This window comes from Pavona decussata, unplaced genomic scaffold (genome assembly GCF_977016875.1).
Source record: "Pavona decussata unplaced genomic scaffold, jaPavDecu1.1 SCAFFOLD_223, whole genome shotgun sequence".
In the NCBI taxonomy this organism is placed as follows: Eukaryota; Metazoa; Cnidaria; class Anthozoa; order Scleractinia; family Agariciidae; genus Pavona; species Pavona decussata.
In genome coordinates this window covers 2,481,495-2,502,167 of record NW_028145628.1, presented here as the reverse complement: position 1 = coordinate 2,502,167, position 20,673 = coordinate 2,481,495, and the positions used below count along the sequence as shown (strand labels likewise).

Here is a 20,673-nt window from a genome sequence, read left to right as displayed (position 1 = left end):
AGACAGACCCAATTAGACTCTTCATGTCCGCTTGCTTTGTTCAAGGCAAGTGGCCTGTTTTAAAGTTTTTTTAAAATTGCCAAGTCGTTTCCAGAGTAACAAACATTACCTCCAGGCGTTTTTATAGAGTTGCTAAGTTGTTACAAGAGCTGTATTATTTCTAACCATCCGGTGTAGAATTCAGTGTTCTATTGGTTCAGAAACTCGCATCAAGTAAACATGTTTACATGTTGTGAAAACTGCCAAAATATTAGGTAACGGTGATTGAAGGAGCCCCGACATTCTTAGATTTTTCCGACACTAAAGCGATAAAGTACGAGTGGCGTTCAGAGCCGAGTTATGAAGTTATGTCAGTCAATTGTTTTGGCCTGTAGCTAAGCAATAAGGGAAAGAAAACGACGCCAAGTTGCTTCGTTCAAGTTTAAAAGTGCGTCATCAAATGATGACTGATTAATGACTACATGTTTCCTTAGTTTAAATTGTTAATCAGTTTATTTAGATTATTTATCTCAATAGTTTTAAAATAGTTGTTTTCCTCTTCGTCATATAATCTCTGTAATAATAATTTTGTAATCTAGGCGAAAAGGAATAAATATTTTTCTAAGTAGGGGAACAGAAAAGAGGATCGAGGCCTGGCAGGCGACAGTGCAGAAACTTCCATTGCTCAGAACCATGCATCTATTATGTAAGCCACCACTTAACTTGGGTGCAAGAAACGTCGATTGGGAAAATCATGAACTTATGATAACACTGACAAACGGGCTCTCGACAGGGAAACCCTTGGAGTGAAATTATAAACAGTTTTAAGATGCATGGATTTTAAACTTTAACCACTATTTCAAGCTCAAGAAAGACTGTCTTCCCCACATTCGTAATTTTCAAGAATCTTATTCAATATATCTCTGTTATTAACTGCATCAGTACAAAATGCCCGAAAAAGGACAGCAAAAACTGCTCGAAATATCGTATTTAAAATTTAACGTAACTTAATTCTAAAAAGAGAAACAAAATAATGGATGAAAATGACATCGGAACAAGGCACGGGTCTGCCAAAAAAATCTTCACCGGTTTTTCGGCTAGAATGGATACTCCAGAACGAGATTGCATGGACACCTTAATATGATATTTACACTACAGAAATCTTACTTCAAACGATACTGAAGAAGTTAAAAAAAATCATTTCCTCCATATCTCCTAACCGTGTCCACCAGACCAAAGAGGGCTAGCCGACGAAAATGGTAATTTTTAACTTATTTCAGAGGATTAGCCATGACAACAAATGACAGCTAATCGTTTTAAATCAATGCCTAAATAGTGTAGAACAGTGCTAAACAGATGTTTCCTAAATGAAGCTCTATTCTCTCAGTTCTCTGCCTAACAAAGAACTTCTGTTCTCGTCTACGTCAGGGCTATCACGATTAAGAACACTACATTGTGTAAGCGCCATAAGGTGTCTATCCTTGTTTTCAAGTATTCATTCAAGGAACAACCAACTGTCACCACCCGATTGCACCTGTCAAGAGGTGTGACAGGATTATGTGCGTATTTATATTTATACTTATAATCTGCATTCAAATATAATATTTATAGGTCGTTTGAGTTGCGAGGGTTTGAATCTTTCATTTTCTACATGAATTTTCTCAATTATGGTTACCCATGAATTAAAATATTTATACATTACAACGTTCATTAAAATATAATGTTGTTTACGGATCGGTCAAATTGCGACGAATAGGATCTTTCTTATTGTGCGGACCTGTGCGTGTTTTTTTACAATCACCCTCACTGAACTAAACATTCGTTTCTTTACACAATGATCCACGTTTTTCGTCTAAATAGTCATTTGAACGTTTGGTGCTTTGTGAAAACTGCAGTGCTTTCGCCTGCAAATGTTTATCACTTTTGAAAGGTGAACACACACAAGACAAGAGTGATTTGAAGCCACGGCGAAACGTTTCGTTGAACACTGCATAGATTACAGGGTTGATAGCTCCGTTAGCTCTGATCAGAAACTCGCTTGCGAAGAAAAATTCCACAGGCAAGTCACCGTCGCCGAAAAAATACGAAAATGTTACAATTTGTAGAGGGAGCCAGCAGATTATGAAGCACAGTACAGTTGTTATAAGCATGAGGATGACCTTGCGGCGGCTGGCCATTATGCGCTTCTTGTTCGATTTGTTGCCTACTTCGGGGACTTTACGGAACCACAAGTAGTGAGAGATTGATGAGTAGAAGATGATCGTGGTGGTGAAAGGAATCATGTAAATAACAATAAACAGTGCGATGGTGTAAGCTTTTGATGCGGTGTCGGTGTCAAAGTATGGCGACCAATCTTCGTGACAGTAAACGAATCCATCTTCTTCGTACAGTCGCATGGCGTACAACATGGGCGAAATGACCAACACTGAACAAACCCAGATTGAAATTATCATGAACTTCAGACTACGCCGAGTGTTCAGTTTTTTAAGTGAGTATACTATGGTGAAAAAACGATCACACGAAATTGCTGCCAAAGTCAAAACCGAGCTTGCTATCAGTCCAAATACCGTTCCGTTTATAAACTTGCAAAGGAACATACCCCAGTGACCGCTAATCGCAAAGGAAAATCCTAACATACCAGTAATAAACGGCGGCATGGCTATCGCAGTGTATAGCAAATCACTAACGCTCATGTTTACGATCAGAAAATAGGTGTTGGTTTGTAATCTTTTGGTTTTGAAGACTACAAAAATGACCATAATATTGCCAACTAATGAAACAAGCGCTACCAAGACGGACATAAAAAGCTTGAAAACCATTAATAAAGTGACGGCTGGATTTCCTTGTGTCAGGACATCAGTCTTGGCAGCATCAATCGAGCTGTTCAACGTAGACGAAGAATTGTTCATCGTGGTATCAGCTGAATCAACCGTTTTTTCCAAGGTAGATTGTTCACGACTACAAATATATAAGCACAAATTGTGAGCGATGTCGAGGTGCTCAAGAATAGAATTCAAGAGCTGTTTCACTTTTAAATACAAAATTCACCGCCGAGTAACTAAGCACCCTGTATCATGTTTTTTTCGGCGCCTTGTAACAAAGTGAGTTCTGACTGACGCAGAGTTCAAGAGCCGTTTGAGGATAAATGCATTATCGGACACAGGAAATAATTCCCCCACAATAATTACTGTTCGGTAAATGAACCACCCTGCAATCGCAGTTTCGGTGCTATTTAATTAATGAAGTTGCCAATCAAAAAAGTGTGCGTTACGTAGTTTATAAAGAGAGTGGATCAATGCTGCAATTAAGCACTTCAAAAGCATAAAGCGCTTTCCGGCCCTGAAAGGGAAGCTTTTAAATGAACTAATGTTCCCTTTAGCTGTTAATTCAGTCCGACTCAAATCTGTAAACAATATAACTTTCCACAAAACCTGAACAACGTTAATCATTACTTGAGTTGATAATATCTGCTGATTCAGTTTAAATTTTTCGTTTTAAGAACTGAGGCGGCATGCTTGTTTCATGATTACAGAGTAAAAAATTAAAAACAAGATTCAATTTATTCGCAACCGATACGATGTTATATTTTAGATTGGAATATTAACTGGGTCATTTTATTTCATGTCTTCTTTAATGATTTCCTTTTTAATTTTCCTTTACTTTATTGTGGACAAAAACATTAGCAGCCGCCGAGGGGGTGACCTCCCACAACTGATACACCTGCGGGCCGGAAATAATCACCGCTTTGTTTTCAACAAATCATTTTTCAAACACAATAAATACGTATACTGATCAGTTTCACAACCAGGAAAAATATATTGCTTCCTATCCTTTGTTTAGCTATGCCGTAAATCATGTTAAGAAAAAGCGCTATGCGACCATGAAGCTATAGTTAAGAAGCACTAGTTTTTTTTTCTATTTAACTTCCAATATGAACGGCATAATTTGCACGCCGTTGGCTAATAAAAAACCTCTCCGCAGCTCAAATCTATGATATTGCATGTATTTAAATTACACTAGCATAAATAACTCTAAGCAGACAGAAAATTATTTTCCGCACGGGGGTTTATCCCATTTAACAGCTTAAAAGCGCGTTGGTTTTTCTTTTTCTTCCCGTAAATTTTTAGCATTAGGTAACCAAACAAAGTGAGGACAACTCGAACGTTCTACTTTGGCTATAGTTTCCATAGTTGCGATCAATCAAGAATTAACCCAAGCAGATCAAACTGCGTTCAAACTTGCACAATTTGTCTTTAATTAAAAGGCCATGGATGAGGGGACGAAGAAAACAACGTTTTAACTATTTCGATTGAATATTCTTGTCGGGTGCCCTTGTTTACAGCTGAGAATTAATCCGAACAAAACATTGTTCTGATTACACAACTGCTTCTATGTTATAAACGCATTTGTCATTAATTTGTTAATATCTAAAGACGAAAGTTTTTGCTCGGCTGCATGAGCAGTGGACAGACTAACCCTAATATCGTGACCGTTCTAATGCCACCGTACCCTCGCTACCAATGCAACAGCGTACATACTACAGCAACTGTGACAGATTGCCACTCAAGAATTGGACTCTACAGTCACAATCGACGGTGCCCCAATACAGTGAACTGACATTTCTGGCGCAGTCCATTGTCTTTCGAGACAGAAGGAGACAACTCAACTCCAATGCCACCCGAGTGGCAATGATTTTATCTAATTTTTTTTTTCTTTTCTTCATTGGTAAGGATTTTCAGAGTCCAATTTATTATAAAGCTCCATATTTAACAAATATCGCCGCCAAGTAAACAATACTGTTCATGATAAATGCACGGCTTTACCTGAAGGGTATTATTGAAGATTTCCGCTGGCACCAAATTAAATGCACAATGCTTCAACCGGAAAATATCGGCTCACAACAAACATTAAGATTATATATGATGCAGTCAAAACCTAGTATCTTATCACCAGAGTCTTTTAAAACCGGTATGTACAAAATAACAAACAGCGCCACAGGCTTTACAATACATTCAATTTGATAAACACATGCATACCAGGATTTAACCTGTATAACCGAGCTACGCACTTATGTCCAGGGGTGAAAGCTGTCGCACAAATTTGCTATATTTGCTATTTTTGTTCGCAATATTTAGTTTATATTCATTTGCCATTGAAGGCAAAATCCTTGTTTCTTTTGCCAAATTTTTACTAACAAAGCTGACAAAAATAGCATAGAAACAAAAATTTGGCAATGGTAACAAGGATTTTGCCTTCAAAGGCAACAAATATTGTTAACAAAAGCTGCCTACACTGGCAAGATTGCATACTAAACAGACGATCGGGAGAACTGACAGGATTTGAAGAGCTATACAAATGAAACGCACACAAATGTACATGCATTGTAATACAAAATCCAAACTAAACTTATACCTAAACTGAGCAACTGCCAATATAACTAATAGCCCTTTCTATCGTCCTCTTCCGCAACACGAACATTAATTTTCAGTTCAACATTTTAAAACTATGTTTACTTTGGAAAGTGATCTCTAAAAGCATTTCAGAATTTACCTCGTACGAGCCCCCGTGTACGTCATAATTTTAGGAAATAAAACAAAACCATGTTTATTTTGCAAAGAAATCTTTACTGACTTAGTGTTAGTACGTAGTGCGGAAGTGTGAAATGGTGGAAGTGAAAGTGTGAAATGATGTTTGCTTAAATTACAGCATAAAATTCAGATTTAGTATTGTGTTGTACACTGGAGTGTTTCGCTTGTTGCTATTTGCTGTCCAGTTCTTTTCTTCATTTACTACACTAACTGGTATTTCGTATCTTATGTGATAGCTGCAGTTACTTTTTAATTGTAGCCTCAATATGGGCACCCTGCTTCTACAAGGGTATGCGTTAGAGGAGCTCAATAAATATTGTTGCGAGCTCCTCATCGCCTAGTTTATTGAACCGGTTTTTGCGCATGCGTATCATGAGATGAAGAACCCAGATTGAAAATTACTAGTGTCAGGAAGTTTTCTTGAATTGATTCCGAAGTGTTTTCAGCTGCGGGGGTTTAAGAAAATACCGTGTGTCAGGTGATCGTTTTTAGTGTTGCTAAGATACCATGCAAGTACTTCATTATAAAAATGTTACAAGCTGCATATCAAGAACCGCACCTGTCTGCTTTGCAAACAATTCTTTACTTTCTCTAGATCCCGTATTTTACACATGTAACTGATTGCGACAAAACAAATCATAACGTACCTTCTTTCCTGTCTTTGTTAGTCTTATGAAATTCCCGAAAAGACTGCACCCCAATTTAGAAATTTAAAAACTACATCGACGTTTAGGTAACACCATGTTTGAAATCTAACGATAATTTGCTTAAATGTATTTGGACTCATTTCAATCTATAGCAAGCTGCATATATTATGTTTAGCAAATAGGCCGTTTTCATTCAATCTGCAATCTCAGCTTATCAAACCTCAAAATACCCTAACTTAAATTTTAATCTAAACTCATCCCTAGACTAAATTAATGTCCTATTTTTTCAGCATTATACAACCTTTATGGGTTGATATAAAATTCTTGTACAACGTGACCTTTTGGCCAAAATCCTGGACAATTTCCTTTCATGCACTGCATAATTTCACGCGCTCTCTTTTCCCCGGTGAGGTGGGCTCCCTGTGCAAATGCCCACCAATCTGGGTCAGTCGCGTCACCAGCGAAGAACAGTCTACCAACTTTCCCAGCTATGTTATGGAAGTCCCCAGGAGTGGTGCCTATTTCGACGTTTGGAAAAGAACCGCGGACAAATGGATTTTTGGACCATTTGCTGTAAAATATACCTGGAATTTTAAAAGTACAGAGGAAAAGAAGTCATTAACATGTTATATTGATTAGTTTTTGAAATATAATTTTCCTTTATCGTACAGGAACTGGAGGTAGGCCGAAAAAGAAGGGGGAGGGGGGAGTATGTTATAACTGTAATGTTAGAGGCAAACATTGAGGACTAACAGTTTTAAAAAGCAATACAAAGCTCATCTCCTATTCTGCTGTCTCAATTATAACTTTAATTTCTAGCCATTCCCTACATAATTTTATTCGTTATGGTTACTCTACCTTCAGCATTAGGAATATTGCTGCCATAAACTTTCCTCAGCTCTTTCATGATTTCCTTCAGCGTTTGTTCCTCAGACTGACCTTCCACCTTGATACTCATGGCACCCGTGACGGTCACGTGCAAAATGGCTGATCCAGGTGCGATGTCACGTGATTCAAGATCCATCCAGATTGGATAATATCCCCTTATATTATGAGCATACAGGATGAACTCATGACTGTCCCAGAATTTGTAAGGAAACTTAATGAATATCTTTGTGTAGTATCCTAGTGGAACTCGGTTTATCGCTTCCACTTTCCAGCGAGGAAGCCTGGGACTGAATTTAACTGAGCCGCTTGCAAGAACGCCAGTGCTGAAAGTGCAGATTCCGTAATCAGCAGTGAATGTTTCGTCTTTGGTGGTAGTCACTCTAACTCCATGGCGAGAGTAGAAAATGGATTTCACAACTTTATCCAGAAGAATTTTGTCCTTAAATTCTTCCGTCATCTTTTGGTAAATCATTCCATAGCCTCGCTGATCAGCTACGAAAAAGTCAGTTCCACGTGAATCAATTCCCATCAAGGATTCCATGTCTGGTGCAGCCGCGCACTCAAAGTCCAGGGAGGAGTATTCAATGACCCTCTTCACTGGGGTGTCAGCTTTCCAACCCAGAGTAGATAGTGCTGCCCTGTTTCATGAAAAAAGTCTACGATAAGGTGACATAGCTAGCCAATGACAGTGTCAATGGCAATGACATAGGCAATGCCAAAATTAATGGCAATGACAATCATGAAAATAATCAACCATCATCGATAATATGTAATCAATAATCAACGATAATTAAGGACTTCCTATGGCGCGGAAAGTACGTCATAACTGCCAAATGGTGGCCAACTTGATTCCGCCACCTTGCATTTCTGGATTTACCCAAATCTTTAGGAAAGCGCAAAATTGAACGAATAGAAGTCAAAACCACTAAAAGAACACCAATCTGAGCTAATATCAAAGACGTTACCGTTAGAAAGGTTTTTGTTTTTACATTTGCTGAAAAAATGGCCTGTCAAAAATTCGCTAACATGGCAACGTCAAAGTCAAGGATCACTAACCAACCACGTCACATTGTTCCCAGACAAAATTTCTGTAAAAGTAACCGAGTTTTATTGCGTTTGCGCAAATATCAAAAACTTTACTCATGTTCAAAGTCCGCAGCAAGAATCCATCCCTCCCTCCTCCCGGTTCAGATAGGATTAATCAAGATGTCAGCTACTGTGCATTGCAATTAAACTGGTGCAAAGATGTACCTGACAGACATGTCTCGCCGATGATTTTTGGATTTCAATTGAGATAACTTCACCAACTCTTCTTCAACTTCCGTGAATTGCTTCAGTAGCCCGCGGTCTGTGATGTCGTTCCCACGGTGGTCTCTGTGAACATAAGAGCATAAGACATTTAGGGCATAAACAACTTAAAAGAACCACTTTACCTTTACTTTTACTTAAATGCACTTGTTTATTCCAAACAAGTCTACTGGCGGAGTAACAACTATTTGCAATTACACGGCGTTATGCTGTTCCTTTGTAAGCTTCTGTAGCGATAACCTCACGAGTAACTTGCCTGAACAGTTTTTAAAAATACCTTTAGTTGACCTTTACCGTACACTTGTAACAACAAAATATCATAATCTGTTTTTATTAGTTATTGTAACTTATTCTCTTAGTTCTTTTTTATTTAAATCTTTTCATTTTTGGTTCCTCACCTGTCATTAATTTCTAAACATCATTACGTAATATGGAGGCTAACTAGAAAATCGGATGTGTAACTTGACCTCCATCCTCAATCGCTACCTCAAAATTATTCAAAATAAATTAAACAAAATTTAACTATACAAGAATGTTATTATAACAATCTTTCTAATTAACCATGAGGAAAATAAAGGTTATTGTTGTTGTTCTTGTTGTTGTTCTTGTTGTACCTCAGTGATGCAATAGTCTGCGAGCTTACCACAGAGAACCCAGCGGCGTACTTCGGTGGATACCTTTTCGGAAGGCCTTGATCGCCTCAAAAATTCGAATTTAGTTTTAGAGGAAATCTAAAAATGTTTTCCTCCGCAAAATGACATCTCAAAATTTCTTAGCACTGGAAAACGAAAACTAAACTAATCGTTTTCAAAGAGGCAGTTGTATCGTTAAAACCCCGAAAAAAGGTCAGCTAGGATTTTCGTAAAGCGAACAACCGCTAGATCCTGTTCCCTAAGACTTTCTGCAACTTAAATTTAAGCTTAAGCATCCGAACAGGTTAAACGTTAGCGAGAGGGAGCCGGAGAATTGTTGAACACAAAATTCTCACATCCCAATTTAAAAATTTACCTCTAGAGAGATTTACCTTATGATAATATCGCTATAGTTCGTGAAAACTCCTCGCAGATTGTATTTCTGTTTTAACTCCCACAAAGGATTCTCTTTGTCCCCAGCGTAATGAATCCAATTGGCTCCTTCTTCGAGATTTACACCAGCAAATGACTGCTGTTTGAAACGTCCACCAATATAATCTTGCGCTTCTAGAATCAAAAACTCCTTTACGCCATTTTCTTGCAGAGTTTTTGCTGCCGTTATGCCTGCAACACCAGCCCCGAGAATCAGGACCTTGGTTCGACGCGTTTTAGCTCTCTTGGGCGAATAAGGGTGTTGTCGCTCGGCGTCCGAAACTGAGAGTGAGTGAAACAGTTGCGATGCACAAAAGAACACAAATACCCAATGTCTTCGCATGATGGTTTCGTCTGAAAGAAAAATATCAATGAGCTATAGAAGACTGCACGGGGAAGTTTATATAAAGAAAATATGGAATATGCAATAGCTTTTTCTACAGTTTTTTCTTAAAACTGTTCGCTTTTCTTTCTAATATCGCACGCTTTGTTGTCTCTTTTGAGCCAGTTTATGTGATGTATTATACTAAAAACCTGAAGAAAAAAATATCACTGGACTATAAAAGACTACACGTTGAAGTAAATATAAAGAAAAATGGAATATACAACACCTTTTCCTCCAGAAATGTTTGTATTTTCTTTCTAATATCGCACGTTCTGCTGTCCCTCTTTTGTTAAACAATTAGAATACCTACAATGCATAAACTCACACTTGTGCCATTTTACGTCAAGAATGTTTGAAATTGGTTCTGGTTTTTCCTCAAATATCAATACATTGTTTACATTTGGTTTAGCCTTAATTTATCGTATCTGACCTTAAGTTAACCTTTCGCTGGTATTTGCCTGGAAAATTATCGTTTTTTTAATGAAGATATTCAGTGTTTCTTACTGAATTCATACCAGCCGATATTTTGTCATTAAAGTTAGTTTTCACCATACCTATTTGAATAATAATAATCTTTAAATCTTTTCATCCGAAGGTGACTATCAATGTCAATACGTTTTGTTCTGTAACCACGTACTGTATTTTTAATGAGGAGAATCAAAGTTGTAAGCATGTACTCTTTAATTTATGGAAATAGGCGTGGACTTGTAGTACCGCCTTTCTTCTTGGAAAGTTGTTGTTTTACAACAACAACGAAGGACACTGTTTGAGACTTTAACTTAGTATATTACAAACTCATGATTGTCAATATGTAATTTTTATCTATACAAATGTTCATTGTAATTTTTGTGTTTCTGCCGTTGCTTTATTTTGGTTGGAGATTTCCAAGAACGTAACGAAAACTTTGAAAGAAAGGTACATTTTCCTCGTCCAATAAAGGGAAGGTACCCATTACCAATTATAGGAAGGCTTACGGTAGCCTATATGAGTAGTTGACGAGTATTTGACAGTAGGTTGTCAATCACAGTCCGGCTAACATAAAAGCAACGCGAGAAGTTCTTCAGTAGAGAATTAGGGAGCTTAAGCAACGACGACGGCAACGACAACGACAACGCCGCAAAACAATAGGTTTAATGAGCAAAAACAATCGCTCTAGCCTGCACGTTCGTTTTACATTTTGGTACATTTCTTTGCCATCCTCTGAAAAACAACAACGTGGAGAACGTGAACGCACGACGGTGAAATTTTCATTTTCTTTCTTAACTTGTACGCCACCCCTACCAATTTGTTTCCTGAATAGTTCGCCATTTTTGTAAAAGTTGAGCGAGTTGAAATAATCGCGAAGTAGCACAAATGAAATAAAGATATATATTCGGGTGACGTTTTCGTTGCCGTTGCCGTCGTCGTTGCTTAAGCGCCCTAATGTTGTAAGCTGAGCTGTAGGGTGAACTCTTGAAATAGAACGTAACCATTTGAACTGCAACTGAGTGTGTGTCAAGTGAACCTAGCAACTTGTTGGTATATCTGAGCTGATTCCCCTTGTTAGATGCTAAAAGTTGATCTAACAAGACCGTATGTAGAAGTAAACATAAAGAAAAATGGAATATACAACAACTTTTTCGCCAGAACTGTTAGTTTTTCTTTCTGATCTCGTACGTTCTGTTGCCCCTCTTTAATCTTAAGGCAATTTGGTGATACAGCTATTTCAATTAACGTTGTCGGATCAAAGCTTAAAGCCTAAAGACATCTTCCAAGAGGCTGCCTCCTCATCCACTCGATATCCTAACATTTTTTCATTCAAATGGTTCGCCATCGTATATCTTCACTGGACAGACGAGGCATAGCTGATTTTGATGAACTCATTCATAACAAAAATCCACAGAATCTTGTGGTCCGTCTTATAGCTTTATACTTTGATCCGACAACGTAAGAGCTGTATATCAGACGGAAAACCAAGAAAATGATAATAATGAACACGAGCGTAGAAGTTATAAAGTAAACTGGAATATACAATACCTTCTAGTCCAGAACTGTTGGCTTGTCTTTCTAATATCGCACGCTCCGCTGTCCCTCTTAAGGCAAACGACTGATCAAAGTTTTAACTTCAGCGCAGTTGTACAAACAAGGGTAACACACCCGCAAAAAACTCAAATATCAAGGATGTCACCAGTGCACTCCTACAAACAATTCATGGTTCACGTCGTGTAGCTCTGTGCCTTTCAGGTACAGAATCGTGTGGCCAATCATCGGAAAGCTGTTCCGTTATTTAAAAGTAATATTTTGACAGTAATAAGTACGCTCAAGATTTTGCCACCTAAAATTATTGGAGAGATTTTCAAAACCAATGTTGCTGTTATTATGTCAGCTGAAAACACGCAGTTTTCAGGTGCAAAAGGTTTTCTGTTTAGGGTGATGTGGTTTTCTTACGAACGTGAATGAGAAACGCGTTGATCGAGTTATCTAAAAAGCAGTTCTTTTTTATTATTTAATTCGTTTTTTTAATTAACGAAACGCTAAAAGGAGTAACACAACACATAATCGAAAAGAAAGTTGTAAAAAAGTACACATTGCAATAAAAAAGAAAAAGACCTATCACATTATCTAAATAACTATGATATATAAAGCTGTTGTAAGGGTATGCAAATCAAGGTTTTAAGGTTTTTATTATTATGCACTATTTCAATGGTCTATAACAAAAGGAAATTACAATATATAAGACAAGTGACATAAACATGGATAGCATTAAATTACATAAATGTGAAAAGTAAAATGTGCGCAGTGACCAAAGAGCTTAGGCTTTCGAGTTGGTCACTGCCACGTGCAACTAACTGGCCTATAACGTGCAACTAAATAGAGCAAAAACAAGCAACGAATAACAAAGGTGCAATAATAGAAACATGCTGTACAATTTTTACATAAAAAAACAATAGGAATGATAACTAATAGTGAGGGCAGTACCTTTTAAATACCCAATATTCATTGGCCATTTAAAAGGTACAATTTGTACTGCTTGTGGAAGCTTTTATATGAGAGCTTTTTTAATTTAGAGGGAATTTTTTCCCAAATTTTAGACCCTGCAAATGCAAAACTGGCAGCTCCGTAATTATTCGATCAGTCGATCCTTTACAATTTACCACCCGAATTCTTCGATTACAATTGTGCAAAGAAATAAAATATAGTTTTTTCTTTTTCTTTTCTTTTCTTTTCCCTTTTTTTTTTTACAAATATGAAGCAGGTGTTTAGTGACAACGTTTTCTCAAAGGAGCTGACATTGTTATTAATAATAAGCAAACTATTGACGGCTTACTCTGACGAAATTATGACGCACCGAGTAAAAAGAAAAACAAACGAAACAAAGAAAATGCGACAAGGTTTAAATGGATTAAAAGCATGCTTAATCAGTTGGTGAGGGGATTTAGGGAAAAAAATTCAAAAAAGTAATGTCTAGACATCTGTTTGTCTATCGGAAGAGCTTAGGTGCTAAGGTTTTCGAAAACAGTGCAATAAAGTTGCTCAATAACAAAGTTAGGACGAACGAATGCTTTTTTGACGTTTAGAAATAATGAGAAAAATAAATGAGAAACATTGATAAAGGACTGGTGACAGCATATTGAGAAATGTAAACATTGAAATGTCACATACTTTCAAGTTTAAAGTGAAATTCAATATGGTTAGCAGATCCCTAATTATATGCAAGCTTCAATTTTGTCCGCGTTTTCTTATCTCAAATTTTACTTTCTCTATTTTTAGAATTAAAACAAACGAAAGCGTATTTTTAGAGACGTGAAGGAAAAGGATGCAAAGCTTTCATACTACCCACATAAATTGCATGAAAGTTCAATATCCTGATACGTCTTCATTAATCTAGCGAAATTATCATGGTGATCGGGTATTTTCTGGCGTAACATCCCCCGTGGGGGTGTGGGTACTCCTTGGTGTGCGGCTCAGTAATTCAAACCCCCTGACCCCATATTAGTTTTCGGTACCCTATTTCAGACCTGGCGTCTAAAATTCATCCGTCCATTTTCAGACCTGGTTACTAGAATCCATACGAGTATATGGTTAAAATCTATACCCTTTTTCAGACCAAAACGTCTCCAAAACCATACCCATTGGCGCCGCACATACCAAAGTAGCTTATATAAAGGAGAACCCCACCCCCCTCCCCCTCCCGTAGCATCCCAACCAACGCAAAGATTCTGGGAGCGGTTATTATAACTTTATCTGGTGGATAAATCGCCGTCATGTATACCTACATAATCTGCCGTTACAAACAAAGATGTGATATGTATATAAAGTGATAAAACTACAGTCTGAATAAGAACGATAACATGGGAGGGGTGGAGGAGATAGTATCTTCCCGTTCTACTCTCCCCCCCCTCCCCCCGTTTGTCTTGCTTCCTGCTTTAAACAATAGTCATCTGTTTCATCCAATAAATTTCGTAGGCACATTCGAGGGAAACTGTGCACCTAACAGTTATCATTTGCCACCATTTATATTCTATATTTTTCGATTTAAAAACAATGTTTTTTATTTTTTTCGAGACTGTTTTCGAGGGACTGCCTGTTATTTGATCGTAAATTAAATGCGACAAAGACACGCAAAATTGGCAGAAAACCTTATGTCTAACCGGATAATTTCTAAAATGATTAATCATAGCGTTTGATCACCGCTAATTAAAAATGCAAACAAATGTCAATCATAAGAAGTTAACTTCAAGCCTTCAGTTGACAAAAGAAAGGTCGGATAAAAGTGTGGTGTATAATTTCAACCCTGAGATAAATTTGAGGAGTAAACGAAATATTTACCATTAATTTAAGTTCATTTGTGAACTGGTTTGAATCAGTTTGTTTTGGGCCGAGTACTAAACTACATGAATTTATAAAATTGACAAGGTGTCTTATTGCATGCCAATTAAGATGTTAATAATGCATAAAGCTTCTAGAATTTTAAAAACTTGCGTCGAATAGACGGGAAGCTCGCCACGTAGCGCGTTGTTAACAGCCAAGACCAGCTTCTCAGCGATAACCCAAAAATGTGCAGTAAGTATTGCCATTTTCACCTAAACAAGTTTACATAAATGGCAGATTTATCGTAAAAGCTTTAAAAAAATCTAGAATCACAAGGGAATACTGATCAAGAGTTTTCCTCAGAATGGCCGTTCTTAAGGATTTCATTCAGTCCAACAAACATCATCATTTTCTAGAAATTTGAGTATTAATTTGTAGCATTTTCTTTCTTCGTATATTGACTAACGATCGTACAACATGCACTAAAAAGATGTGAACAAAAACGGTCTCGAGATAACATTTCTATAAATAATATTCATATTCCTATTTATCTTCCCGACATGTCAAAATTACTTTTTGAAATGAGGTTGACGTTCTGTCCGCCATCGTTGACAAAGACCACCTGCTTTAGCCACAGATACTGGCCTAGCAAAAATAAGATTACGGAAGGAGAAGCTGGAAGAAGCAAGAAGGCGGCAACGGAGCCTTAAAGGAAACCTCCACTGCGACAACAAATGGACGGCAAATTGTTGGAAATAGTGTCTAAATTCTCAATTTTAGTTTACAAGTTAAATTTCCCGGGCGCGGCCATCTTGGATTGGACAATTGGACGGTTGCTCTACTGTTTCACAAAAAAGAACTTCTGCTTACTGACAATAGCGCGCAAATGTATGACGTCATAAAATCCCAACTGGCGGCGCCCGGGAAATTTAAAGGCTCAAATAGGCGACGATCATATCTGATTTTTAGTACACTTGAATGTCACTTCTACTATGCTATGTAGCCAATTTCAAACCCCGAGTTACACCATATAATCTTAGAAGCAATGGTCTAAATGTTGTGCAAACTTCATACAATAGTAGATTCCTTCACAGCTCATATGCGTACATGATCTCACACATCTGGAACCAGTTGCCATCTGCTGTAAAAAACGCACCCAGTGCATCATCCTTTCGGAGACTTTTAACTAAGTTAAATTTTATCGGTTGTCAATGCAGCAATTGCCTTTGACCTGATTTATTTTTATTTATTTATCTTAATAGATAGATATTATTTTTTAATTTAATTAGTAGCTATAAGCTTTTTTTATATTGTCAAACACTTTTATCATGAGCCTGTGGCTCGGGGGACTGGGAGACCACCCCCTGTGTATTTCACATTAAATAAAAAAAAATACTTACTTACTTATATATAAATAATTACTTTTTAAACTAAAATTTAGAACTTAAACACTATTCCCAAAAATTTAGTGTCCATTTGTTGTCGAGGTGGAGGTTCCCTTGAAATATGTTAAAGTGCTATTCCTCGATTGTGTAATTGGCCATTTTCGTGTTTTTGTTTTGTTTTGTTTTTTTCGTCATTAAAAACCAAAACGAAAACAAATCAATTGTGATTACTGTATCTTTACATTTTCAGCATCTGGCTGGACAAGGTCCCTCTTGCCAATTGCTTCCCTTGCCTTATGTTTATTCCATGTAAGCGTTGACAAAGGTTAGTAAATATTGCTTATTCTTAGAATTGGTAATTAGTAATTTCCCCGAGGGGGGGGGGGGGGAGGGTACTACTCTGGATTTTGATGGGGGTGTGCGCCTTGATTCTCCAAACCTCTGCTATACTTCATGTTTAGGCTGATCAGCGTATTTTAACTGAAAACTCGATTTTTTGAGAACAGTTAGGGAACTGAGCGCTAATCCGCCCCTTGTTAGTCACGTGTCCTGTTTTTTCCACATGTTGAGATTCGTACTTGAGTTGTCAAGCTTTTTTGGCAGTCGGAAGTTCAGTTTTTTATATTGTTTTCATCTTGTACGCACAGAACTTGTAATTATCTTATTTATTTTCGTTTTTTTTGTTTGGCACCTTTACTTTAGTTATACGGTGTTTGTATTTGTCTAGTTTTCACGAACCAAACTGATCCATCATCCCGCGCCATGCTGTTGAGCGCGGCGTACATTTGTAACAAGAAGGCTGCTCCAATCATTAAATGGTTGCGTTTGGTTTAGTCAAAGAGTCTGTGTTTTGTTCCCCCACACTTCAGACCAAACGAGGCAATTTGCCGGTGCATGTCCTTTTTTCAAACGTGGCCTCTTAGATCCGTACCCATTTTAAGACCTGTTTTTTAGAATCCACACCCCTTTGCAGACTTTTAAAACAAACTGGTTAAGAGATATACATTCCCATACCACTCGAAAACGGGTCAAAAGCCCTTTGGTGCCGTACATACTTATATAGCTTATATAGTAGGCTACCTCCTTTCCGGCCGGCAAAGACAGCACAAAAATATTATAGCATAGCTAAAGTAACAAGCAGCTCTGATTGGTCAATTAAGCGTTCAATATTTGCCCATATTTGTCGTAAGCTAGCGCAAGCTTTATTCACGAAGACGAGTCTGGTTTAGCGGCGAAGTTTTTCACCTTTTCAGCAACTCTACTGGTATGAATATATAAGGACTTTATTTCACGTATTTGTCCAAATTACCTTCCAGTTTTTGCCAATGATTGTGATCATCCAGAAGAACTTCAAAAAATTAACTGTACAGGACACGTGATCAAGAGACATTCGGTGCGGACTGAGTACCAGTGTATTGACTCCTGTTTGAGGTTCCATTTGTGCGATGGGTACATTTTTCACCGACAACGCTCCCAAAGACGAAACAACTGCAAACTTTTAGCCCGTATTTCAACTGGAAACAGGCTATGCGGAACCATGATGTTGTCCAATGGACAGGTAAGTACCGTCGGATCTGTAAGTAAAATACCTCTATATCTCGGATCTCGGGATATATCCAACTTATAACTTATTACATTACATTATTGGACAATCAGAGTCTTTCATTTACAGGGGAAGTATTACGGGAATTTGGTGTTATGTCAAAAACTCCAAAATGTATGTTTGTTTGTTTGTTTCTTTGTTTGTTTTATCAACAGAAACCTAAAGGTATTGCTTATTTGTTGTAAATTAACACCCCAAGACTATCGACTAGTGTCTCCGGCCACAGATGGACTTGGTTAGAATGGACTGCAACATGAAAAAAGTTAGGCTAACTGTTTTCAAGTTCTTGCGTTTTCGTTTTTAAAATTTACTAGAGCAGGTCATGAGTTGTTCCTTTCAAGAATTCAGTTGATTTCTTTTTCTTGATGTTCTAGAATTACTTTGGGACTATTTGAAGGTGTTGTCGCACAATTTTTACGATAAAATGTCAAAATGCCCGTGATACTTCTCCTTTAAGTCTGCTTTTAAGAAACGAAGCTGTTTGGTTGTTGTTATCATGCCTATTTTATTTTCCGATGTGTTATTGCTGTAATTTTGAGATTGTTAGGAACGCCCAAACCTGCTACCTGTACTTCGCGAGCTACAGTAACTTCTCAAACTTATTCTAAAATCAAATGGGTAAGGGAATAAGTTTCTAAAGAAACTGTGGTGCTGAGTCGGTTGGGAAGTAGAAAGAAATATTTCGTTTTATCAACTAAGTTAATAAAGCAATTAAGCCACAATAAAGAGACTCTTTTGCTAATTCGAGCGTTAGTCGTTCGCTCTGACCAAGAAAAACCAGCCCGGGAATCCCTTCACGGTGTCCAGGTTACCGTATAAATTCAGTTGAAAAAAACAAATACAGTAAAAACCTGCACAACAAGAACACCCATTTTTGGGGTTCAGGCTGATTGGATTCTTATATATCGGGGATTTTAGGTGAAATCATCCTGAAAGTGTTCCTTAGTGTTCTTAATTTTTTGCTTCTAACAAAATGTAAGGGATTTACTAACTATGATGAAATACATAACTTTGAGAGAAAATTAAACTTGAGACACACAGCATTAGGAAATAAATTGCACAACCGGGCTTTCGACTGGCATCCGCTGGTCTTCCTCAGGGATTAGAACCATAGAGGCTTGGTCACGTGGAGGTTGTCTTTACTAGAATTTATACAGAGATCTTAGTGCAATACCACAGTAAAGCTACAGACACTGTTTGTTCTATTAAACTGAAAAGGAAAGAGTTTTTCTATATAACAACGATTTTCAATTTTCAGCCTGAATGTGTTCATTTTTACCAAATTTCAGCCTGGGTGTTCTTAATCCACATCTTCTTGTATGCGGATTTTTACTGTATTCGTAATTCTAATGACGGAACATGTCTTTCACTATGAAAGATACCCTAGATGGAACTAAAATGAGCGCTGATTCTATTTTGTTAAATACTGAAAAAGAACACCGCACCGACATGATAGAAACGCAAAGAATTGGCCTCCAAACAAACTGAGGCTAGATCATTTTCTAAACTTCGATTCTTTACACTTCGTGACTGTCTTACATAAAGATCAAGTTCACGTCAAGAAACATCATCATTTGAAACTTTTTGCTCAAATAAATTTAGCACAAGATAGCCTCCAGTATATATTATGACCAGTGTACGTTTGCTTCTGTATACTTATGTATATGGAATCCTGGTACAAGTGTATAAGACTCCGCCATATATTTTCTTGGTATACCCTGTCGTATACTGAACATTATGTCGACCTTGTTTTTCATGCCAGGTCCTTATATTTTCCGTATACGACTTTGCACTGACTGATGTATACGGACTCATTGTACCACCTATTTCATTCCTTGAATTGATGTAAACATACACCTATGACTTCTTTCTGTGAAAAGGGGATAACTTAATATCTAACTTATCATTCATTTGTTTTTATTTCAGAAACTGCGAGACTTTATTCTAGGGACAAACAAATGTCCTGATTTGAGGTCTGATCCTGGTATTTGAAACAATGGTTTCGGAGGATACAGCTAAATCTCATCAGTAACAGCGGATTGAGATAGAATACGGAGTTTTCCACCAGCTGAATTACTTTCTTATAGTACAGTAGTTTTGAAATATTTTTAGCTTTTTGTATAAAGATAAAGCAGGTATTCAAAGTAATGAACATCTCTATTATAAATGTATTGACTATTGTAAGGTGCATTGAGTTTCAGAAATGCGGACTATTAGAGCGGAAGTAATTATTATCAATATTAAATGAACTGTGATAAGCAAACTTTTGATGGTTATTTATTCAATATCAAAACCACAACGCACCGAGTTTAAAGGGGCAGTATTATCGATTTTAGTGTCCTTTGAATAGCGAAAAAACATATTTGTATGGATGGAAATGTATTGTTAAAAATTACACTACGAGGATCAAGACATAAGATAGTATTCATAATCTATTGCTTTTGATAGCTTGGCTTGCTTGACAAAATTGGCCAATTTTTTCAAGTTCTTCTTGCGTATTTTGAAGTAATTGCTAAAAGATGACTTATAGGTTGTTCTTTATTAGCGAAATCAGTTTATATTTTCCCCTAAGTATTCCACGAACAATTTCTTGTTAGAGAAAAGGTTCTATGTTTTAAAAATATTTGTTAAAGATCTCCCTACTGGGAACGGCCCATATTTTAAGAAAGATGCTTTCTATCAAGTAGACCACCTACTAGTACGTAGCCTCTTCCCCAGTGGCTCCCAAGGAAACTTGTAGCTTCTCGGTGCCAGCGATGTAACAATTCAGCAGCAAGGAAAATGACAATAATAATAATATTGAAAAATAAAAAATAAACTTTGTTTACGAGCGATTTAGCCCAAGAATAACTACTGTGGTATTACAAAATTGGTCTGCTACTATACACAATAGCTAACGCTAAATTCCAATAGACCACATTCGTATTCTCGGTATTGAGCTGGATCGAGCTTGCAATGGAGGCTCATGCGGGGGAATATATAAGAAACTATTTGCATTAGAAAAGATTTCCCCGCATAAGCCTCGTGTGCAAGCT

General features: G+C 37.2%; 3 protein-coding genes and 1 long non-coding RNA gene across 4 annotated transcripts in view; 2 read left to right on the top strand and 2 right to left on the bottom strand.

The window, feature by feature from the left end:
• The window catches only part of LOC146459138 (uncharacterized), an 84,453-nt gene that overhangs the window by 57,692 nt on the left and 6,088 nt on the right, over positions 1-20,673 (top strand). The window lies entirely within an intron of this gene.
• On the bottom strand, positions 124-3,852 carry LOC146459141 (substance-P receptor-like). The gene has a single exon (XM_085089903.1). The coding sequence runs from the start codon at positions 2,886-2,888 to the stop codon at positions 1,791-1,793; it is 1,098 nt and encodes a 365-aa protein (XP_084946029.1). The 5' UTR covers positions 2,889-3,852; the 3' UTR covers positions 124-1,790.
• Positions 4,238-10,806, bottom strand: LOC146459140 (uncharacterized). The gene is made up of 4 exons (XM_085089944.1): positions 9,435-10,806; positions 8,354-8,476; positions 7,073-7,740; positions 4,238-6,798 (listed from the first exon to the last, which is right to left on the bottom strand). Exons 1-4 carry the CDS (start codon positions 9,815-9,817, stop codon positions 6,518-6,520), a joined length of 1,455 nt encoding a protein of 484 aa, XP_084946070.1. The 5' UTR covers positions 9,818-10,806; the 3' UTR covers positions 4,238-6,517.
• Positions 14,721-20,443, top strand: LOC146459139 (uncharacterized). Its single transcript, XM_085089922.1, has 4 exons — positions 14,721-14,902; positions 16,286-16,360; positions 17,352-17,593; positions 19,565-20,443. The coding sequence occupies exons 1-4, from the start codon at positions 14,896-14,898 to the stop codon at positions 19,628-19,630; spliced, it is 390 nt and encodes a 129-aa protein (XP_084946048.1). The 5' UTR covers positions 14,721-14,895; the 3' UTR covers positions 19,631-20,443.

Excerpts from the sequence above, each read along its gene's own strand:
- LOC146459141 (XM_085089903.1), bottom strand. The coding sequence starts at position 2,888 with ATGAACAATTCTTCGTCTACGTTGAACAGCTCGATTGATGCTGCCAAG.
- LOC146459140 (XM_085089944.1), bottom strand. The coding sequence starts at position 9,817 with ATGCGAAGACATTGGGTATTTGTGTTCTTTTGTGCATCGCAACTGTTT. Across the intron at positions 8,477-9,434 it reads TATAGCGATATTATCATAAG|AGACCACCGTGGGAACGACA; the intron begins GTAAATCTCTCT and ends TTATGTTCACAG. Across the intron at positions 6,799-7,072 it reads CAATATTCCTAATGCTGAAG|GTATATTTTACAGCAAATGG; the intron begins GTAGAGTAACCA and ends TTAAAATTCCAG.
- LOC146459139 (XM_085089922.1), top strand. Across the intron at positions 16,361-17,351 it reads CCATGTAAGCGTTGACAAAG|TTTTTGCCAATGATTGTGAT; the intron begins GTTAGTAAATAT and ends ATTACCTTCCAG. Across the intron at positions 17,594-19,564 it reads TGATGTTGTCCAATGGACAG|AAACTGCGAGACTTTATTCT; the intron begins GTAAGTACCGTC and ends TTTTTATTTCAG.